This window comes from Lepus europaeus, chromosome 5, assembly GCF_033115175.1.
Source record: "Lepus europaeus isolate LE1 chromosome 5, mLepTim1.pri, whole genome shotgun sequence".
Taxonomy (NCBI): Eukaryota; Metazoa; Chordata; class Mammalia; order Lagomorpha; family Leporidae; genus Lepus; species Lepus europaeus.
In genome coordinates, this window is record NC_084831.1 from 47,991,134 (window position 1) to 48,015,157 (window position 24,024).

The following is a 24,024-nucleotide window of genomic DNA, read 5'->3' on the forward strand; positions in this document are numbered from 1 at the left end:
TTTGTCTAGTTCTCAAAAGTCTTCACTGATTTCACTTCTTAGCTTCACATTCATGATCCTTTGCATACCATCATTCCCCATCCTTCCATCCCATCCTTTTGAGATCTTATCAGGCTATATGCTATCCTTACATGCACCACAAGCCCTTCATATTTGCATGCCACTGCTCCTTCGCTTAACCATCTCACATAAACACTTTGATGATGGCTTGTATAATTTACTGTTTAAACTGTATGTTGTAGTTTCTCCTAATACAGCATTTAATAAACCTACTGTCTTATAATATGAAAATGGAAGATAGTCATATATATCTTTGTGTTTTCAATGCCTGGCACAAATGAGTACTCAGTATTTTGTGATTTGAGCTGCGTAAAAATGATTAAAATAAATCATTTTTTTCTGACTATGGAAAATCATCACAGGTAATACTGAAGAATGAAATCATATATGTATACAGCAAATGGAGTTTGTCTCATATGAGACTGTCAAAAATATGGTGAGGGAAAATGTCACTAGAGGAATATAAGGGTCTTTCCAACAAGTAATTACTATACTGTTATCACCTAATCAAATAACATAACAATTTATAGTAGATAAATTTAAAATGTAATTTCATATTACAATTTCTAAATATAGTAACACTATCCAGCTTTGGCCCAGTCAGGGGTTATCAGTGATTATGAGAAAATTATGTATATTCCTATTTTAAACCTTTTTATACATATATTTGGATGTTTACAAAGTCTCAGGTACTTTTATGCTGCTGTGCACGTGAATATGAAGATTAAATAAGATAATCTTTGTCCTCTCGGATCTCATAGTTTGATAAATATGTAAATGCAATAATCAAGAGGTTGCTCAGGTATATAGATTGGTAGAAGAAGTGTCATTTCTTCAGTCAGGAATTTGGGCAAGTCTTCCTGGAAAGAGGAGATGCCCCAACTGGATCTTGAAAAGTAAACAAGTCAGATGGAGGCTATCGCAAGGGTATAACAGACGGTCAGAATACACCAAGTACATGCTGGAGAAATGAAGAAGCAAGACAAACACAGAGGTGGAAGTTATTCAAGAGACAGAACTATGACCATTTGTTTCCAGAGCAGAAAGTGCAAGGCAAAGAGTGGCAGGAGATAAAACCAGAAAGGCAAGCATAGGTCATGACATTCAGAGATTTATATGCCATGTTAAGAAGCCTAAACTTTATCCATTTGGCCATGAAGAACTTGTGAAAGATTTCAGGCTGTGACTTAGACATATTTTATGAGCAGGATGCACCCTTTGTTTCTCCTAATCCGGCACATGGAAAGTGTTAAATATATATATTTTTTAATGAATAAGTTCTCACTTTTTAAATATATGAAATTAGGAAGGACAACTAACCGAGCACCAAAAAGGAAACCTGTTAAAGTGAAATGGACACTGTGAGAAACGGTGACTTGATCAGCCTTTTCCCTGACTGTTGATGAACAACTTGATATGTTATCCCTCTTAGTATTTTTTTTGTCTGTTCTACCTAATACTATTGGTTTAATTCTGTAATTAATACACAGTTATTCTTAAGTGTTGAAACTTAACTGAAAAGTGATCCCTGTTAAATATAAGAGTGGGAATAAGAGAGGGAAGAGATGTATAATTTGGGACATGCTCAAGCTGACTTGCCCCAAACGGTAGAGTTAGAAACATACCAGGGGATTCCAATTCAATCCCATCAAGGTTGCATGTACCAATGCCATCTCACTAGTCCATTTGATCATTTTCTGTTCACAATTGATCATAATGATAGGACTAAGAATCAAAGGGATCACATAAAGAAGACTAGTATCTGAAAATACTAACCGATAGAACAAAAAAGGGAGAGAACGATCCACCATGGGAAGTGGGATACACAGCAGACTCATAAAATGGCGGATGTCCTAAACAGCACTCTGGCCTCAGAATCAGCCCTTAAGGCATTCAGATCTTGCTGAAAAACCCATGAGAGTATTTCATGCATGGAATGCCAAGACACTCTGTCAAAAAAAAAAAAATGACCTACATGAAAGATCTCCGTGAGTGAGATCCCAGTGGAAAGAACAGGTCATCAAAGAAGGAGGTACCTTTCTCTGAAGGGAGGAGAGAACTTCCACTTTGACTATGACCTTGTCTAAATATGATCAGAGTCGGTGAACTCAAAAGGCTTCCATAGCTTTGGCAACTCATGACAAGAGCCTAGGGTGATTACTAATGCCATAAACAAGAGTGCCAATTTGTTAAGTCAACAACAGGAGTCACTGTGCACTTACTCCTCATGTAGGATCTCTGTCCTTAATGTGCTGTACATTGTGATTTAATGCTATAACTAGTACTCAAACAGTATTTTTCACTTTGTGTTTCTATGTGGGTGCAAACTGTTGAAATCTTTACTTAATATATACTAAACTGATCTTCTGCATATAAAGAGAATTGAAAACGAATCTTGATGTGAATGGAAGGGGAGAGGGAGTGGGAAAGGGGAGGGTTGTGGGTGGGAGGGAAGTTATGGGGTGGGGGAAGCCATTGTAATCCATAAGCTGTACTTTGGAAATTTATATGCATTAAATAACAGTTAAAAAATTTAGGAAGGACCATTTGGACTTTAAGATATTGGAAAAATGCCCCATAGCTTAATGACAGTATAAGATGTCCAAGAGTTTCAGATTCTTCTCAAGTCATTCCATTGTTACTTATTTAGCCCACTATTCAGTCACTGAACAGTATGTATATCTGGTTTAATGTTAGGAATTAGGGGCAAGGTTGAATGAGACAGAGTCTCACCCTGCAGAGGAACATAACTATTTAGTGGGCACACACACATGCTATAATCCAACTGATCAGTATTACCCATGATATGGGTATCACAGTTACATAAAATGTGCTGAGGGAGTCACTTCACCTGGAGCAGCTGGGAAAGACTAGTGACATTTGAACAGAACATTAAAGAACAACTCAGGAGTTTTCCCAGGCAGAGAAAATAGCATATACATGGCTATGTTAATGTAGAAATGCATCAGGGAGAATTCAAAATACAGTATCAGCTTTTTCATTCAAACATTATCAAAGATGTTAGAGGTATAGTGTGTGTGTGTGTGTGTGTGTATATATATATATATATATATATAATCTTTAAACATGGGAGTTCCTAGCTATTAATATTCCAAATTCTTACCTTCAGAAGAGAACATACCTCAAATTTTTCCCTAAAAAGCTTCTCTTCTCTTTCTATTCTGTTCTTTTCTAAGTTTTGCTTCTTAATTCTGAAGAAATTTCTGGGAGAAAAACTGGTAAGAAATATGCAGTAGAGTTAAACGTTCTACTATAAAATCTTTAAGTTCCCAAATCTACAAAATCATTCTATTTCATGATAAATTTAGGTGTAATTTTGTGTGTATATAATTTTGTGTAAAATTATAGTCATTTCTGTAAGCATACGTATATATATACACACACATATAAATGCACAAATATCTTTCCACTAAAACACATTGTCCAAACAGCTGAACAAGACAAGAAATATCAATTACTTTTCCCCACAATTTTCAAGTATTTTTGATAGCAAGATAGAATAAAATGACATTGATGAAGGATGTTTAAGGGGTTCAGGAAATGCAGTTTTATAGGATGAATCAGTTTTATAGGATGAATAACTTCTAATCGTTCTAGAGTCCAGCATGGTAACTATGGATGATAACAATTATAAATGTAATATTTACATATATATTTCAAATTATTAGCAAGGATTTTGAATGTTCCCAACACAAAGAAATGAGCCTATATAAGGTGATGAATATGTCAGGAACCCTGATCTTCTCACTGTATACACGTGTTGAAATATCACACTGCACCCCATGAAAATGTGTGGTTACTATGTGTCAATTACTATAAAAATATATTAAACAAATTAGTTGAACAATTTAAGAAAAATAAGAAACTTCTCTAAATCAGACTTAAAAGCATAATTAACTTTTTAAAAAAGAAACTTAAGGATATTTTGAAGTTTTTTCACTCACCTTTAGATTAATTAATGGAAACCAGTAAGAATGGGTAAAGGGCTTACATTTTGTGGCTTTCCAACTTTTTAAGCATTACTGGGAAAATCATACATTTATGTTGTTCATAGAACTGTCCTGTTTACCCAATGATTTGGGAGGTGGATAGAATTAAGAAAATAAAGCAAGATGCCACAAAAGAGGTAAATGGATTTTAACATGTAAAAGTGAGTAAGTTTAGAGCAGAAACTGGTTAACCTCATCCTCCCCCCCTTTATCCCTCCTGCTCTCCATGTAGGGTTCGGTTCTGCTTTGTATCAACTTACTATATTGATAGGAAAAGTCAATCAAATCCCGTCAGTTTTACCTAGAAGTGTCTCCTACATGTTTCTTTCTCTCCAAGATTACAGCCGCTGCCATCTCTCAAGACTACCACAACTTCTTGCCTGAAATGCCATCTTCTTGCCTCTCCTTCCTTGAATCTATCCCATTCCTGTCTCCAGAGTTTTCTTTCTAAAACTTAATCAATCTACTCTCTCGCTTAAAACTTTACAATGTGTCTATACTGCCTATAGGAAAAGTCTAAATTCATTTGCAGGGTATTTTATAATTTGGCCCTTATCTCCCTTTCTAGCAATCTCTACACATGTATCTCACAACATATACGTCTTACCTACACATATGTCTACTTGGGTCATTGTGCAAGACGGGCTATACTTTTAATGCTCTATACCTGAGATCCTTACACAATTTATCTTAAAACTAGCCATTATCTTTGACTAACAAAGGGTTGAAATAATATAGGAAGTATCTCTTACTGGCAGAAGAAATTACAGTAGAAAGCATTTTAAAATGATAAAAGAGCACATAGAGACTGATCCATTTGGGGCTGGCATTGTGGTGTGGTGGGTAAAGCCACCTACCGCTTGCAATGCCTGGGTCCCATATGGGCACTGGTTCATGTCCCAGGTTCATGTCCCGGCAGCTCTACTTCTGATCCAACTCCCTGTTAATGGCCCAGGAGAAGCAAAGGAGGACTGTCTAAATAGTAGGCCCCTGTCATCCATCTGAGAGACCCTGATGAAGCTTCTGACTTCAACCTGTCTCAGCCCTGACCATTGTGGTCATCTGGGGGAGTGAACAGGTGGATGGAAGAGCTCTCTCTCTCTCTCTCTCTCTCTCTCTCTCTCTCTCTGCCTCTCCCTCTCTCTTTCTGTAGCTCTTTCAAAAAAATAAATAAATCTTTTAAAAAAAGAAACCAATGCATTCATTTACAGGAATAATGAAAGCCCCATTATTGCATTTTCAAACATTTACTCAGTTGAGAGTTAAAGTATATTAATAAATCAATTTGTTATAAGAAATAAAAAAAGCACTAAAGAATTGTCTCCCGAAATACTTATATTTGTAAATATACTGAAAAGCTTTTGGGGATTGTGTGGAGTGGCAGGGTCAAAAGTTTTGATGATATTCCCCCTCTTATATTCCCATTTGCTGAGCTATGTTAATGCACGTGAAGCTATGAAGTTTAAAGTAGAAAGATGTTTGTCCTAGTTTAGTTGGTGAATATATTTTTTCCAAGTTATAACAAATAAATTACTTCAATACACCCAAAGAAAATAAACGTAAGGGTAGGATCATCCTTAGAGTTTAGATTTTGTACAGACTGATGTCTGATTTCTTTTGGGGTGCCTAGTAGGACTTTTCTAGACAGGTTTTCCAGAACAATGTTCACATAATGTTCACAGCTCAGTAACTATTTAGAAGATTTTCCCCCAACATTAAAGAAAGCACCCCAGACCCTGTGCCATAGCCTAGCAATTATGAAGACTGAAGAACAGAGCGTTACGTGACAACTTAGTTGGTAAAAACATCACCTCCTGCAACATCCAACTGGGGACTTGCATCACAAGAAGAAGGGTGAGAATCCACACAATGTTCTTTGTAAACTCTGATACTAGTTGTAGTCACAGCTAGAACTATATTACATTATAGAGGAAGCATACTATATGACACCTAGTTTCTCTTAAAGTTTCATAAAGTTCAAATTGGTGTTTTAGGTTCTATCTTATAAGACAAAAAGTTTTAGCTTAAAAGAAAATTAGAAGTTTTTCATTATATGACAAGGGCCATCTTGAAATCTTTTCTTCATTCTCCACTCACCAATGGCAAGGATGAAGATTCTGAAGATAAATGTGTGTGGTGTTTAACATTTTCATATCCATCTTTCTTTTTTTCTTTGAAGAGTTATTTATTTGAAAGGCAGAGAGACAAGGAGAGAAAGAGAGACAGGGAGGGGACAACGGTGTGGAGAGAGAGAGACCAATCTTTATCTGCTGGGTCACTCCCAAGATGATTGCCAAAGCTGGGGCTGGGTCATGCCAAACCCAGGAGCCAGGAACTCTATCCCATTCTACAACATGTAAAATAGGAACTCAAATACTTGGGCCATCATCTGCTGCCTTCCCAGGTTCATTAGCAGGGAGCTGGGACTCAAATTGGCACTTCAGTATGAGATGTATGAGATGAAGGGGTCCCAAATGTCATCTTAACCCAGGATACCACAAATCCATCCCCCATTGTCTCTCTTAATCCTTTCAGATGTACTATGACATAGGTTATTATCATTTTGTAGACTAAGAACTAGACAATCAAATTTGATGGTTTGCCTAGGGTCAAACAGGCGTAAGTTGCCACAGATAAGCTATAATATAAATGCATCTGTTTTCTTACCTTTCTGATGCTTCAGCACTTTTTTTCTTTTTTTCCTTTGATATAAAAAACTTGGGTTTCCAGGTTTTCCGTTTATCTTCATCTCTGAGGAGAAAAATATTTTGAGCAAGTTAATTAAGATTGAACTCTCGAACATTTAAGGAATCATCAATTGTTTCTAGGTAATTATGTTTTACAATTTGTGTGTGTGTGCTTATTCTTGTTTAAATTTTATTTAAGGTATACAAATTTCATGTATTTCATGTATAAAGATTCAGGGACATAGTGATGCTTCCCACCCTACTCTCTCTCCTGCCCATGTTCCCACTCTTCTTCCTCCTTCCTCTCCTTTTCCATCTCTTAATTTTTACGATGATCTATTTTCAGCTTACTTTATACTCATAAAATTAATCATACATTAAGTAAAGAGTCCAAAAAATTGTTTGAAGTAAAAAACACTATTCTTCAATAGTAAAGATAAGGGCTGTTAAAAATCATATCATCTCAAAATGGAAATGGGACTCCTATCCATTACAGTTTAGGCACTCTATCAGTTACCACAGATTGGGGAAAACATGTGGTATTTGTCTTTTTGAGACTGGCTTATTTCTTTTTTTTTTTTTTAACTTTTATCTAATAAATATAAATTTCCAAAGTACAACTTTTGGATTATAGCGGCTTTTTCCCCCCATAACCTCCCTCCTACCCACAACCACCCCATCTCCCACTCCATCTCCCATCCCATTCTTCATCAAGATTCATTGTCAATTATCTTCATATACAGAAGATCATAATTTAGTATATACTAAGTAAAGATTTCAACAGTTTGCACCCACACAGAAACACAAAGTGTAAAATACTGTTTGAGTACTATTTATAGCATTAATTCACACATTAAGGACAGAGATCCCACATGGGGAGTAACTCCTGTTGTTGACTTAACAATTGACACTTTTATTTATCATGTCAGTAATCACCCGAGGCTCTTGTCATGAGCTGCTCAGGCTATGGAAGCCTCTTGAGTTCGCCAACTCCAATCTTATTTAGACAAGGCCATAGTCAAAGTGGAAGTACTCTCCTCCCTTCAGAGAAAGGTACCTCCTTCTTTGATGGCCCATTCTTTCCACTGGGATATCACTCACGGAGATCTTTCATTTAGGTCTTTTTTTTTCCATAATGTTTTGGCTTTCCATGCCTGAAAAACTCTCATGGGCTTTTTAGCCAGATCTGAATGCCTTAAGGGCTGATTCTGAGGCCAGAGTGCTGTTTAGGGCACCTGCCATTCTATGAGTCTGCTATGTATCCCGCTTCCCATGTTGGATTATTCTTTCCTTTTTAATTCTATCAGTTAGTATTAGCAGACACTAGTCTTGTTTGTGTGATCCCTTTGATCCTTAATCCTTTCATTATGATCAGTTATGAGCTAAACTGATCACATTGACTAGTGAGATGGCATTGGTACATACCACATTGATAGGATTGAATTGGAATCCCCTGGTACATTTCTAGCTCTACCATTGGGGAAAGTCCAAGTGAGCATGTGCCAAACTGTACATCTCCCCCTTCTCTTATTCCCACTCTTATACTTAACAGGGATCACTTTTCAGTTAAATTTAAACATCTAAGAATAATTGTGTGTTAAAGAGTTCAACCAATGGTATTAAGTAGTAATAAAAGAAATAAAATAATACGTTGTTCATGCCCTGTAGGATGTCCTGAAATCTGGTATTGTGATGCCTCTGGCTTTGTTTTTGTTGTACGAGATTGCTTTAGCTATTTGAGGTCTCCTGGGCCTCATATGAATTTCAGCATCATTTTTTCTGGGACTGGCTTATTTCACTAACTATAATGATTTCCAGTTGCATTCATTTTGTTACAAAATTCAGGATTTCACTTTTTAACTGCTGCATAATATTCCATAGTATATATATGCCATAATTTTTTTATCTAGTCATCAGTTGATGGATATCTGTGTTGATTCCATGTCTTAGCTATTGGGAATTGAGTTGCATAGATAACTCTTTCAGATCCTGACTTCATTTTGTTTGGTTAAATTCCCAGGGGTGGGATTGCTGGGTCACATGGTAGGTCTATATTCAGATTTCTGAGGTATCTCCATACTGTCTTCCACAATGGCTGCTCCAGTTTATATTCCCACCAACAGTGGATTAGGCTACCTTTTCCCCCACATCCTTTCTAGCATATATTGTTTGTTGATTTCTGTATGAGAGCCATTTTAACAGGTGTGAGGTGCAACCTCATTGTGGTTTTGATTTGCATTTCCCTGGTGGCTAGTGATCCTAAGCATTTTTTCATATCACTTTTGCCCATCTGAATTTCATCCTTTGAAATCTGCGTGTTCAAGTCCTTTGCCCATTCCTTAATTGGTTTGTTTGTTTTGTTGTTGTCAAATTTCTTGAGTATTTTACATATTCTGGATATTAATCCTTTATCAGTTTCAAAGTTGCAAATATTTTCTCTTATTCTGTCCATTGCTTCATCACTTTATTGTGTGTTTCTTTTGCAATACAGAAGCTTCTCAGCTTGGTGTAATCTCATTTGTCTATTTTTGCTTTGATTGTCTGTGCTTCTGGGATCTCTTCCAAGAAGTCTTTGCCTGAGCCAATGTCTTGCAGAGTTTCCCCAATGTTCTGCAGTAATTTGATGGTATCAGGCAGTAGATGCAGATTTTTGATCCACTTTGAGTTGATGGTGTAAGGAAGGAGTATTTTTTTTTTCAAAGAAACTTTTTAAAGATCACAAATTTCCTAAGTACAACTTTAGGAATATAGTGATTCTTCCCACCATACTCACCCTCCCACCTCCACTCCCACCCCACCTCCTCCTCCCTCTCCCATTCCTAGTCCCATTCTCCATTAAGATTCATTTTCAATTAACTTTATATAGAGAAGACCAACTCTATACTAAGTAAAGATTTTAACAATTTGCACACACACACACATACTATTTGAGAACAAATTTTTCAGTTAATTCGCATAATACAACTCATTGAGGACAGATGACCTACATGAGATAAGTGCACAGTGATGCCCATTTTTAATTTAACAATTAACACTCTCATGTATGACTTCAGTGACCAGCCGGGGCTCTTGATATGAGCTACCAAGGCTATGGAAGTCTTTTGAATCCACATCATCCATCATTATTTAGACGAGGCCATAAGCAAAGTAGTTCTCTTCCCTTCTGAGAAAAGTACATTCTTCTTTGATGGCCAATTCTTTTCACTGGGGTTTCTCTCACAGAGATCCTTCATGTAGGACATTTTTTTGCCATAGTGTTTTGGCTTTCCATGCCTGAAATGCTCTTATGGGCTTTTCAGCCAGACCAGAATAAAGCAGGAGTTTTGTTTCATACTTCTGCACACAGAGATCCAATTTTGCTTTTGAAGAGGCTGTCCTTGCTCCAGGGATTGATATTAGTTCCTTTGTCAAAATTTTGTTGTTTGTATATACATAGATTGATTTCTGGAGTTTTTATTCTGTTCCAGTGGTCTACATGTCTATTTTTGTGCTGGTTCCTTGCTGTTTTGATTGTAACTGCCATATAATGTGTCTTGAAATCTGGTATTGTGATGCCTCCAGCTTTCTGTTGTATAGTTTGCTTTAGCTATTCAGAGTCTCTTGTGTTTCCATAAGAATTTTAGCATCATTTTTTTTCTAGATCTGAGAGAAATGTCATTGGTATTTTTATATAGATCACATTTAATCTGAAAATTGCTTTCAGTAGTATGGACATTTTGATGATATTAACTCTTCCAACCCATGAATATGGAAGATTTTTTCCATTTTTGTGTGTGCATCTTCTATTTTTTAATGTTCTGTAATTTTCATTGTAGAGATCATTCACCACCTTGGTTAAATTTATTCCATGGTATTTAAATTTTTTTGTAGCTACTGTGGATGGGATTGATTTTAGAAGTTCTTTCTCAGCCATGGCATTGTCTTTGTATACAAAGGCTATTGATTTTTATGTATTATTTTTATATCCTTCCATTTTACCAAACTCTTTTATGAGTTCCAATAGTCTCTTAGTGAAGTCTTTTGGTTCCCCTATGTATAGAATCATGTCATCAGCAAATAGGGATGGTTTGATTCCTCCTTTCCAATTTGTGTCCCTTTGATTTATTGTTCTCGCTTAACATCTTTGGCTAAAACTTCCAGGACTGTACTGAATAACACTGGTGACAGTGGGCATCCTTATCTGATTCTGGATCTTAGCAGGAATGCTTCAACTTTGCCCATTCAATAAGACACTGGCTGTGTTGAGGAATGTTCCTTGTATAACCAATTTGCTTTAAGTTTCATCATGAAAGGGTGTTGTATTTTATCAAATGTCTGCTCTGCATCTATTGAGATCATATGGTTTTTATTCTTCAACTTGTTAATGTGATTTATTACATTTATTGATTTGTGAATGTTGAACCATCTCTGCTTACCAGAGATAAATTCCAGTTTACAAAAAATTATGAAGAGTCTTCTAGAATTATATTTTGATAATCTATGGCAAGGGCACCTGGTAAATATTTTATGATTTGCAGGCCAAGTCATCTCTATGGCAAATATTCAACTCTACCAATATAACTTGATTTACAAAGATAAGTGGCAGGCCACATTAGGTTTATAGGACATAGGTTGCTGATCCTTGATCTGTTACAAATCAAATTTAAAACCAGAAGCAAGTGATCAACCTTCTTATAAGTGTACTTCAAGAAGATTCCATGATGGTGCGTTAGAGAATGACATACTGTGCTAGGCTAGGGATAAATAGTAAAAGTGTAGGAAATACACTCTCAGGAGATAATTGGAGAGAAAACCACACAGGAAATCCTATAAGAGGAAGAGAAACACTGTGGACCTGTGTGGAGAGTGTGGAAGTACAGCATGAACATGAATACAACCTACAACTGCAGCAGTCAAGAGCTGGAGCAAGAGCCAACATAGTGGCTGCTTGGAGGAGGAGGTGAGACTGGACTAAAGCAAACAATGGTAATATAGCCAGAAGAAGAGCATGGCATGAATCCAGACTGGAGCCTTGAGGACGAGCAGTTGCCTGTGGACCCAGTGGAAGTAGAGTGGGCATGTTTATTTCACCCCAACTTACCCACAACAGCATCTGCTGCCTGGTTGAGAAAGGGTGGGCACTATCTTGGCTTTGGGTAGCAGCTTCAGAAGACTTTTTGTGCACTCACAGCAACTGGCTTAGACCAAACACCTCAGCAGTACCGGTAGCAGTGGTTGGGAGAGAGCAACACTCAGCAACTGACTCTTTAGTACACGTGTGCTCCAGAGATTCTGAGGGAAAAACCTGCAGTTCCCACTAACTTTGAGCCTGCCTGGGAGTGGCTAGGCACTCATACAGGACAGTAAGGCACTCCCAACCCCCAGGATCAAGACACTTAGGTGGAGCTGGCTGAGGGAACATCTGCCACTCTGCTGAATGGACAGACTGCCAGAGCAAAGCAAAAGTTCTGCACCCAGCAACTGTGGGAGCCTTGGGTGCTGAGACCATGAGGACTTGGTGGTTACATGAGAAGATGCAGGGTGTAACTGGAGCTCATTGGTTGCTTGGGGCAGGTCATTGCAGCAGGAACTGTGCTCACAATGAGGACTGCACACATCATTTGTGTGGTTCATACAGTGGTGTGAATGAGTGTTGAATACACTGGGGTCTAACACCCAGAAATTGCTCAGCTTGGAGGAGAGGTGGTGAAGGAGTGATCACACCAACAGAGGTGTACATCCCACCCCCCTTCTGTAAACAGGAGATCTACCACCACCAACTTAGGTGCTTCCCTGGATACTCACTCCACCCTGGAGCACTGAGCAGAACTCCCTGGCCACAACCACCACATACCTATTTGTATTCACTGAAAGAGCAGACAATTCACTAAGCCACAAAGGCACAGCTCAAAGATAAAATCCATTTGAGGGAAAAAAATGTTAAGTATTTCCACAAATGCCAAAAAATATATGCAGAAATTTAAGAAACAAGAATAAGGAAGACACCATGACCCACCCCCCCACCCTCATCAAGAAACACATTTCAATATTAGAATGTGAAAATGAAGAGATTGAGGAAATACCAGAAATGGAATTCAAAAAATTATTCATAGGATTACTCAAATGCAATCAGAAGCAAATCCACAAACCAAAGAAAATTATACACAACATTAATGAAAATTTTTCCCATGAAATTATTTTAAAGAGAAATCAAAATGAAATATTAGAAATGAAGAATTCAATAGATCAAATAAAAAATGCATTGGAAAGCCTTAGCAGCAGACTTGGCAAGGCAGAAGATAGAATATCCAAGCTAGAAGATAAATCTTTGGAAAATTTCCAGTCAGATTAAAAAAAGACGACAGATAAATTAAAAACAGTGTTGGATATTTATGGGATACTATAAAACAACCCACATACGTATCTTAGGAGCTCCTGAAGCTGTGAAAGGAAACAATGAAATATAAGCCCTATTTAGTGAAATAATTTCAGAAAACTTGCCCAATTTGGAGAAAGGAAAGGACGTCCAATAGAAGAAGCACATAGAACTCTTAGTAGACATGACCAGAAAAGATCTTCACCACAACTTCCACAGTGAAACATAAAGAAAAGATTTTAGGAGGCTGGCACCATGCCTCACTTGGTTAATCCTCTGCCTGCAGTGCCGGCATCCCATATGGGCACCGGGTTCTAGTCCTGGTTGCTCCTCTTCCAGTCTAGCTCTCTGCTGTGGCCTGGGAAGGCAGTGGGGGATGGCCCAGGTGCTTGGGCCCCTGCACCCTTGAGAGAGACCAGGAGGAAGCACCTGGCTCCTGGCTTCAGATCGGCACAGTGCTGGCCATGGTGACCATTTGAGGAGTGAACCAATGTAAGGAAGATCTTTCTCTCTCTCCCTCTCACTGTCTGTAACTCTACCTGTCAAATAAATAAATAAAAATCTTTAAAAATAAAGAAAGAAAGAAAAGAAAAGATTCTAAAATGTGCATGAGATAAATGCCAGATTAGTTTCAGAGGATCTCCAATTAGACTCACTGCAGACTTCTCATCAGAAACCCCACAGGCTAGAAGAGAACGGCAAGATATAGTCCAAATCTTTAAAAAAAAAAAACCTGTCAACCCAGAATACTGTACCCTGAAAAGCTCTCATTTATGAATGAAGATGAAATAAAGACTTTCCATAACAAACAGAAATTGAAAGAATTTGTCACTACTCATCCAGCCTTACAAAAGATGCTTAAGGATGTGCTACACACAGAAACAGAAACATTACAAAAGAATGTGAAAGCAGAAAATCCCCCCAGTAAAAGTACAAAAGAAATCCAGAGTAAACAATAGGAATATGATTTACAGAAAAATGGCAGAGCCAAGTTGTTACTTATCAATAGTCACCTTGAATGTAAAAGGCTTCAACTCTCCAGTTAAAAGACACAGAGTGGCTGAATGGATTAAAAAAAAAAGACTCATCTACTTGCTGCCTACAAGAAACACATCTTACCAACAAAGATACCTGCAGACTGAAAGTGAAAGAATGAGAAAATATATTCCATGCCAACAGAAAATTTTTAAAAAGGCAGATGTTGCCATCCTAATATCAGACAAAATATACTTTAACACAAAAACTGTTAAAAGAGACAAAGAAGGGCACTATATAATGATTAAGGGATCAATTCAGCAGGAAGATGTGACTATAATAAATGTATATGCATCCAATGACAGGGTGCCTGGCTATTTAAAAGAAATGTTAATGTATGTAAAGGGAGACATGGACTCCAATACAATAGTAATGGGGGACTATACAACCCACTTTCATCAATGGACAGATCAACTAGACAGAAAGTCAAAAAAGGAACAACATAGTTAATCAACACTATGGACTGAAGGGACCAAACTGATATCTACACAACTTTTCACACCATAGTTACAGAATATACATTCTTCTCATCAGTGCGTGAAATTTTCTCTAGACTAATCATATATTAGGCCATAAAGCAAGTCTCAGCAAATTTTAAAAAATCAAATCCATACTATGCATCTTCTCAGATCACATTGGAATGAAGCTGGAAATCAACAATACAAGAATCTCTAGAGCACATGGACACTGAGCAACATGTTCCTGAATAGTGGGTAATAGAAGAAATCAAAAGAAAAGTCAAAAAATTTCTGGAAATGAATGAAGACAGCATTACATCATATCAAAACTTATGGGACAGGGCCAGCGCTGTGGCACAGTGGGTTAATGCCCTGGCCTGAATCACTGGCATCCCATATGAGCACCAGTTTGAGACTCAGCTGCTCTACTTCCAATCCAGCTCTCTGCGATGGCCTGGGAAAACAGTAGAAGATGGCCCAAGTTCTTGAGCCCCTGCACCCATGTGGAAGATCTGGAAGAAGCTCCAGGATCCTGGCTTTGGATCAGCTCAGCTCCAGCCATTGTGGCCATTTGGGGAGTGAACCATCAGATGGAAGACCTCTCTCTCTCTGCCTCTCCTTCTTTCTCTGTGTAACTCTGACTTTTAAATATAATAAATCTTAAAAAAAAAACTTATAGGATATAGCAAAAGCAGTGATAAGAAGGAAGTTTCTACCAATCAGTGCCTACATGAGAAATTGGAAATGCACCAAATAAATGAGCTATCAATGTATATGAAGGATCTAGAAAAACAACAACAAAGCAAATCCAAATTAGTAGAAGGAAAGAAAAAAAATTAGAGAAGAAATAAACATAATTGAAACAAAAAAATACAGAAGACCAATGAAATGAAGAGCTGGTTATTTGAAAAAATAAAAATTGATACACAATTGCCCCAAATAACCAAAAAAAAAAAAGAGGGGAAGACAGAAATCAATAAAATCAGAGATGAAAAAAGGAAATATAACAACAGATACCACAGAAATAAAAACAATCATCAGGAATTATTATGAAGAGCTGTATGGCAACAAATTGGGAACCTAGAAGAAATGGATAGATTCCTAGATACATACAATATACCAAAATTGAGTCATGAAGACATAGAAAACTGAAACAGACCAATAACCAAGGCAGAGGTTGAATCATTAATAAAGACCCTCCCAACAAAGAAAAGCCCAGGACCAGATGGATCCACTGCTGAATTTTATCAGACAGCTAAATAACTACTCCAATTCTTCTCAAGCTATACAAAGCAATTGAAAGGGAGGGAAAACTTCCCAAACTCCTTCTATGAAGCCAGCATCACCTTAATTTCTAAACCAGGAAAAGATACAGCAGAGAAAGAGAACTATAGACGAATATCCCTGATGAACATAGATGCAAAAATCCTCAATAAAATATTAGCTAATCAAATCCAACAACACATCAGAAAGATCATTAACCTGGACCAAATGGGATTTATCACTGGTATGCAGTGATAGTTCAACATTCACAAATTAATAAAGGAGATAAAGAATATTAACAAACTGAAGAACAAAAACCATGTGGTTATCTCAATAGATGTAGTGAAAGCAAATAAATAGGTATAAGTCATCATATTAACAAACTGAAGAAACAAAACCATATGGTTAGCTCAAAAGATGTAGAGAAAGCATTTGATAAAATACAACATCCTTTCATGAAGAAAACCTTAAGCAAATTGGGTATATAAGGAACATTCTTCAACACAATCATGCCAATTTTTGAGAAACCCACAGCCAACATCCTAAGAATGGGGGAAAGCTGTAAGCATTCCCCTAAGATAAGGTGCCAGGCAAGGATGGCCACTCTCACCAATGCTATTCAGTACAGTCCTAGAAGTTTTATCTAGAGCCATTAAGTAACAACAAGAAATCAAAGGGATACAAATTAGATAGGTGGAATGAAACCACCCCTATTTGCTGATGACATGATTCTATATATAGGGGAACCAAAGACTCCACTGAGAGACTATTGGAACACAAAAGAGAGATTGGTAAAGTAGCAGGATATGAAATCAACACAGAAAATTCCATAGCCTTTGTATATACAGACAATGCCATGGCTGAGAAAGAACTTTTAAGATCAGTCCCATTCACAAAGCTCCAAAAAGAATTAAATACCTTGGAAGAAATTTAACCAAGTGGGAGAGATCTCTACAATGAAAATGACAAAACATTAAAGCAAGAAATAGAAGAACACGTTTAAAAAAATCTGCCATGTTCATGGATTAGAAGAGTCAACATCATCAAAATGTCCATACTATCAAAAGCAATTTACAGATACAGTGCAATCCCAAATAACATACCAATGACATTCTTCACAGATCTAGAAAAAAATGATGCTAAAATTCATATGGAAACACAAGAGACCCAAAAAGCTAAAGCAATCTTATACAACAAAAACAAAGCCGGGGGCATCACAGTACCTGATTTCAAGACATACTACAGAGCAGTTATAATCAAAACAGCCTGGTACTGTCACAAAAACAGAAATGTAGGCTAATGGAATAGAATAGAAATCAACCCACACATCTACAAGTAACTTACCTTTGACAAAGGAGCTAAAAACAATCCCTGGAGCAAGGACAGTCTCTTCAACAAATGGTGCTGGGAAAATGGGATTTCTACATCCAGAAGTATGAAGCAGGACCAATACCTTATACTTTACACAAAAATATACTCAAAATGAATCAAAGACCTAAATCTATGACTTGACACCATCAAATTCCTAGAGAATACTGGGGAAACTCTGTAAGACATTGGCATAGGCAAAGACTTCTTGGAAAAACCCAAGAAGCACAGGCAAACAAAGTCAAAATCAACAACTGGCATCACATCTAGTTGAGAAGCTTCTATACTGCAAAAGAAACACTCAGAAAAATGAAGAGGCAGCTGACAGAATGGGAGAAAATGTTTGCAAACTGTGCAACTGATACAGGGTTAACATCCAGAATCTATAAAGAGCTCAAGAAATTCAACCACAACAAAACAATCCAGTTAGGAGATCAGCAAAGGACTTGAACAGGCATTTTTCAAGAAAGAAAATTAAAATGGCCAACAGACACTTGAAAAAGCTGCTGAGGATTACTAGCCATCAGAGAAATGCAAATAAAAACCACAATGAGATTTCACCTCACTCCAGTTAGAATGGCTCACATACAGAAATCAGCAAACAGCAAATGCTAGCAAGGATGTGGGGGAAAAGGTTGCCTAATCCATTGTTGATGGGATTGTAAACTGGTGCAACCACTGTGGAAGATAGTGTATAGACACCTTAGAAATCTGAATGTAGACCTACCACATGATCCAGCCATTCTACTCCCAGGAATTTACCCAAACTAAAAGAAATCAGCATCTGAAAGAGTTATCCGTACCCCCACATTCACTGCAGCTCAATTCATAACAGCTAAGATATGGAATCAACCCAGATGTCCATCAACTGTTGACTGGATGAAGAAATTATGGCATATACACTATGGAGTACTACTAAGCTGTAAAAAAAATAAAATAAAATCCTGGGGCCAGCTCTGTGGCTCACTTGGTTAATCCTCTGCTGCGGCGCCAGCATCCCATATGGGTGCCGGGTTCTAGTCCTGATTGCTCCTCTTCCAGTCCAGCTCTCTGCTGTGGCCCGGGAGGGCAGTAGAGGATGGCCCAAGTGCTTGGGCCCCTGCACCCGCATGGGAGACCAGGAAGAAGCACCTGGGTCCTGGCTTCCGATCAGTGCATCACCATCCATAACAGCCATTAGGGGAGTGAACAAACAGAAGGAAGACCTTTCTCTCTGTCTCTCTCACTGTCTATAACTCTGTCAAATTAATTTTTAAAAAAAATGAAATCCTGTTTTACAATAAAATGGATGTAAGTGGAAACCATTATAGTAAAATAAATCAGTTCCAAAAAGACAGATATCATATGTTTTCCCTCATCCAAGGTAACTAATAGAGTACCTAAAATTTAATGTTTAGGAATGAAATAGATGCTTTGAGATTCAATGATTGTTTACAGCCTTTGTCTCTTCTATTGAATAAGTGTTTTTTTTTTCTTCATACTATTTAACTCTTTTACTTAGTGTAGGGTTAACCATATGATCATTAAGTAAACTAAAAATAGATCTTTATAAAAATTAAGTGTGGGAATGTGCGAGGGAGGAAGAAGAAGTGTTGGAGTTTGGGTGGTAGGGAGGGTTGGGGCAGGGGGAAGTATCAGTATGTTCCTAAATCTGTATACATGAAATACATGAAACTTGTATAACTTGAATAATATTTTAAAAAGTGTACTTCATCTTATTTATGAGCCTTCATGCCTTTGCCTCTAACATGTGAATAATAACACTAAACTTATCTTGGGACAGACTGAGCCAACTGAACTGTAGTATTCTTGGATCTGGGCAGAAAAGAATGCAGGGAAGGAAGTGGGTGTTACAAAAGGGACTCATACTTTTGGAATTTCATTTTGTGACATTTTGCTAGACATTTTAGGTAAGTTAACTCATTTGGTTTTCACAATAAATACAGCAATGATTCTTTAATCATTCATAAAGTTGTACAAATAAGGAAATGGATGATCAGAGAGCTAGATAATGTATTATGGTCACAGAAATAGTGGCATTGAATGCAAGTGTGTCTGACTCCACACACTGTGGTCTTTCACCATCCCTGCTGCTTGAAATCATTTTCCCTGGTATGACAAATTTACTGAGGTGTTCATAATTGACATGAGAAAAGGGGGCTTTCCTCTGTCAGCCACCTGGATGTCTATGTTATCTGCATACCTGAACGCTTCACCAGCTCTTCACTGGGCTAACTCACAGATATTATGTCTGAAGAGATTTTGACATTTTCAGAACCATCATATTATTATTTCCTTCAGATTGTGGTCACACGTGTCCCATAGAATATTAAAGAATCAGCATTTGAATCACTGAAGATTTAGGTTATAGAAGACTTTTGAAGAGCCTTCAAAGACTTGTCTAAGGACCGCTGACCCACCTCTTTCCTCAACTTCTATTGCTTTTGAAGCCTATAACAAGGATCTCAGCAATTATTTCCTTTCTAACTGTTCCATGTTCACTGGTTTTTTCCTTCCAATTTAAGGTTTTAGAAGGTGGAACCAGACTAGTATTAGACATGTATCCATTACAAGTTAACACAATGCTAGGCATATAGCAAGAACTCAGGAAGGAATTGAATTTATTTGGAAGGAGCTACAGCTGTGAAGGAAGGAAATACAGCAAATGCCTGCACAAAAGTTTACTGTCTTCACCAACTATAAATCAGTATATCCTAAGTGTTTAAAAAATTGGAAGAGGTAGAGAGGAAGCAAAAGTAGAAAACACACAAAATAGCATAATCTAACCTATCAAAGATATCTAGGTTTCCTTCTCAATGTTTTCCCAAGAGCTATTACAAACTGAATTGAGATCATACTATACACACAATTTTGGAGTCTGCTAGTTTCAATTGTCATTATAATGTAAACATTTCTCCATGTCATGCCACTAAAAACTATTGACTATATATATATATATATATATATATATATATATATGAGTACTTCAGGAAGTTCATGGAAAATGGAATTGTAAGATAAGTTTATTTTGGTATAAAAACCTTTGAAATGCTTGTACAACTGTTCACAACATGCATTATCTATGAAGCACAGATTTCAAAATTTTATGCCTAAATAGACTTATTTTTTAATTCTATTTTATGTGAACATTTTGAAGTACTTTTGTATATTTAACTGGTGATATTGACTAAGAAACTTAGATAATTTCTGTATTTTGGGACATTTATATTGTTTTAAAAATCTAAAGTTTCTAATAAAATCCTGATACTTTCATTCATAATTGTTTCCTATATCTTTTAATTATTTTCATTAGAGCTAATTGCTTGAAGCAGAATTACTAAGAAAACAGGCATCTTTGATACATGTTGTCAAATTATTCTTTCATCAAGATCATACCAATTTATTCCTATGCAAGCCCTATGAATATTATGGTCGACTCTTGTCTTCTCTTTCAATCTATTTTAACCTTTCTAGCGATCTAGGTAGAAAGTTTAGTGATTTGGCAGGATGGGAATTGTCACTGCCATGTCACAAGAAAGTAAGGTTCAGTGCAGATGACATGTCATAGGTCTCATGGGTACCAAGTTGTTAGGAGTTGAAACTGTACAGGGTCCTTCTCATTTTCCATTCCTTTCTGGCTCTCTAGGATGTAGTCTAATGAACAAAAGAAAATAAAAAGCAGAGGTCTGGATTATGTAGCAATAATTCAACTGAGAATTGTTTAGACAATTATTCAGTCTAATACCCATCAAGACATGATAAGCAAAGTAGCCACTCTACGCTTTCTCAGATACTTTCTCCTCTCATTCCAGCTTCTGGTACTTTTCCATTGATGTTCCAAATACTATTAGTAATTGGTTTCTCTGACATCAAACTCTAGAAGTTTTACTTTAGCTCATGAAGAAGAAACTTGTTGGACTTTTATAAGGCTAAGTGATTTGACAAGCACAATTTACAAAATACTCATCAAATGTTCTGTTTATACCTAACAGATCTTTTTTTTTTTCCTGACAGGCAGAGTTTAGACAGAGAGAGAGAGAGAGAGACAGAGAGAAAGGTCTTCCTTCTGTTGGTTCACCCCTAAATGGCCACTATGGCCAGTGAGCTGCGCTAATCTGAAGCCAGGGGCCAGGTGCTTCCTCCTGGTCTCCCACGGGGGTGCAGAGCCCAAGGACTTGGGTCATCCTCCACTGCCTTCCCAGGCCATAGCAGAGAGCTGGACTGGAAGAGGAGCAACCGGGACAGAATCTGGTGCCCCCAACGGGACTAGAACCTGGGGTGCCAGCGCCACAGGCAGAGGATTAGCCTAGTGAGCCACGGTGCCTGTCAATACCTAACACACCTTAACCTCCATATTAGGAGTTGGGTGACAGAGATGAAGAAGATATGATTCCTACCAGAGGATTTCACAGTTTAATGAAACATGATGAAGTTCTCCCCTGAAGTGTCATCTCTCCTTTATTTTCTTCAGTACCCTAGAACACATTTTCCCCATTTCTCATCTGAGCAGTTGTAACAATGTTCTAACGTGTGTGCTAGTCCTAGCATTCCACAGAAGGTGAGATTACCCCCTTGATCTGTGGCTCTGAGTACATTGTTCTTGCGGAGAGTTCCTCTGGGCTTTATTTTGCAGTAGGGCAGAGGAGTATTCTGAAAGGACTTTCCCAAACCAAAAGGACTGCCTCCTGGATAAAAGTTCATACATGTTTTAGCAGTTTCTATAGTGGAGGCAAATGCAGTAAATAGTACCAGGTCAACTAAAACCAGAACAGTGATTAGTGGGCGAGCACTAGCCATGTGCAAGTGTCTCCTGAGGAAAATGCTAGGCTCAGAGCCCAACATTCCAGAAGATTGAGCCCAGGTCAAATGCAAGGCAGGCGTTAAGACAGGTTATCAGAATAGAGTTCTTAAAAACCCAAGTTCGAGGCTGGCGCGGTGGCTCACTAGGCTAATCCTCCGCCTTGCGGCACCGGCACACCAGGTTCTAGTCCCGGTCGGGCACCGATCCTGTCCCCGTTGCCCCTCTTCCAGGCCAGCTCTCTGCTGTGGCCAGGGAGTGCAGTGGAGGATGGCCCAAGTGCTTGGGCCCTGCACCCCATGGCAGACCAGGAAAAGCACCTGGCTCCTGCCATCGGATCAGCGCGGTGCACCGGCCGCAGCGCGCCTACCGCGGCGGCCATTGGAGGGTGAACCAACAGCAAAAGGAAGACCTTTCTGTCTCTCTCTCTCTCACTGTCCACTCTGCCTGTCAAAAAAAACAAACCAAGTTCACCTTGTGTGCTGCCTATACAAGATATGGTGAATGAGATTACAGCAATACGAAAAATTGAAGGCTTAAAAATGTATACAGGAGACATACTAACTAAAATAAAGACGCAGTAGATACATTAATATCAGGCAAATCAAATTTGACTGCAAAAAACATCACTAAGAGATCTAGTATAGTAGTAAACAGAATGAGCTAGAAGTCCAGTTACTTGGGTTTGAATCCTAATTAGACCACTTCCTAGCTGTGTAATCTTGTACAAGTAACATAACTTCTGTCCTTTAGACTGTTTCCTATAAAATTTGTGTAATAATACTCATAGCATGAGTATCATTCATTCATTGATGAAGACAAATTAAATGAATGAAACAGTGCCTAATCCACGGAAAAACTATTATTATTTTATTTTGTTAGTTATAGTATTAGAGATAGCAATTGCTACAGCATAATGAAATATTCTTCCACTAGAGAAGATATGTTTAAGTTTATATGCAACTACTAAAAGAACTTCAGCATATATAAGGCAAAAATGATAGAACTTCTGACAGAAACTGATAAATCTACCATTCTTGTGTGAATTTTTTTTTTTAACAGGCAGAGTGGATAGTGAGAGAGAGAGACAGAGAGAAAGGTCTTCCTTTTTGCCGTTGGTTCACCCTCCAATGGCTGCTGCGGCCGGCTCATCGCGCTGATCCGAAGCCAGGAGCCAGGTGCTTATTCTGGTCTTCCATGGGGTGCAGGGCCCAAGGACTTGGGCCATCCTTCACTGCCTTCCCAGGCCATAGCAGAGAGCTGGCCTGGAAGAGGGGCAACTGGGATAGAATCCGGTGCCCCGACCGGGACTAGAACCCGGTGTGCCGGCGCCGCAAGGCAGAGGATTAGCCTGTTAAGCCACGGCGCAGGCCTCTTGTGTGAAATTTCTAATCATTTCAGTTATTGATGGTGCAAATATCTAAAAATTAAAAAAGCTATTGAATATTTGAAAAGAAATTTATATGCTCAATTTAAAAGCTGTACATGGATCCTTATATCAAACAAATATATTTTTATAAAGCATGCATGGAATATTTATAAAAATTGACAATCGAGTCTTTTCTCAGAATATGTGGAGGTAATGTCTGAACCACTTTCTTAGACCATAGGTAGAAGTTAAGGCAGAAGCAGCTGCTGGAATAGAACAGAGTGCCTAGAATTAGACCTTCAGATGTACAAAAACTTGACATGATAAAAATGGCATTGCAGATCAATAGGAACAATAACGTTCTAGTCAACAAATCATGCAAGGACATTTATCCATATGGGAGAAAATTTAACTGAATCTCTACTTCTCTATCAATATAAAAATCAGTCCCCAGATAGATCTAGGATTAAGTATAAAAGGCAAAGCTTCAAATTATTAGAAGAAAATATGAGATAAGATTATATCATCTTGGGATAGAGACAAATTTCTTTAAAACATATAAAAAGAAACAGTCATAGAGGATAAGTTGTCAAATTCAAATACAGTAAAACAAAGTTCTAT

General features: G+C 37.8%; 1 protein-coding gene across 1 annotated transcript in view; it reads right to left on the bottom strand.

Annotated features, from left to right (window-relative positions):
• The window catches only part of FYB2 (FYN binding protein 2), a 114,488-nt gene that overhangs the window by 1,330 nt on the left and 89,134 nt on the right, over window positions 1-24,024 (bottom strand). The window contains 2 exon segments of the mRNA XM_062190088.1: window positions 3,203-3,296; window positions 6,738-6,821. Coding sequence (XP_062046072.1) covers window positions 3,203-3,296; window positions 6,738-6,821 — 178 coding nt within the window.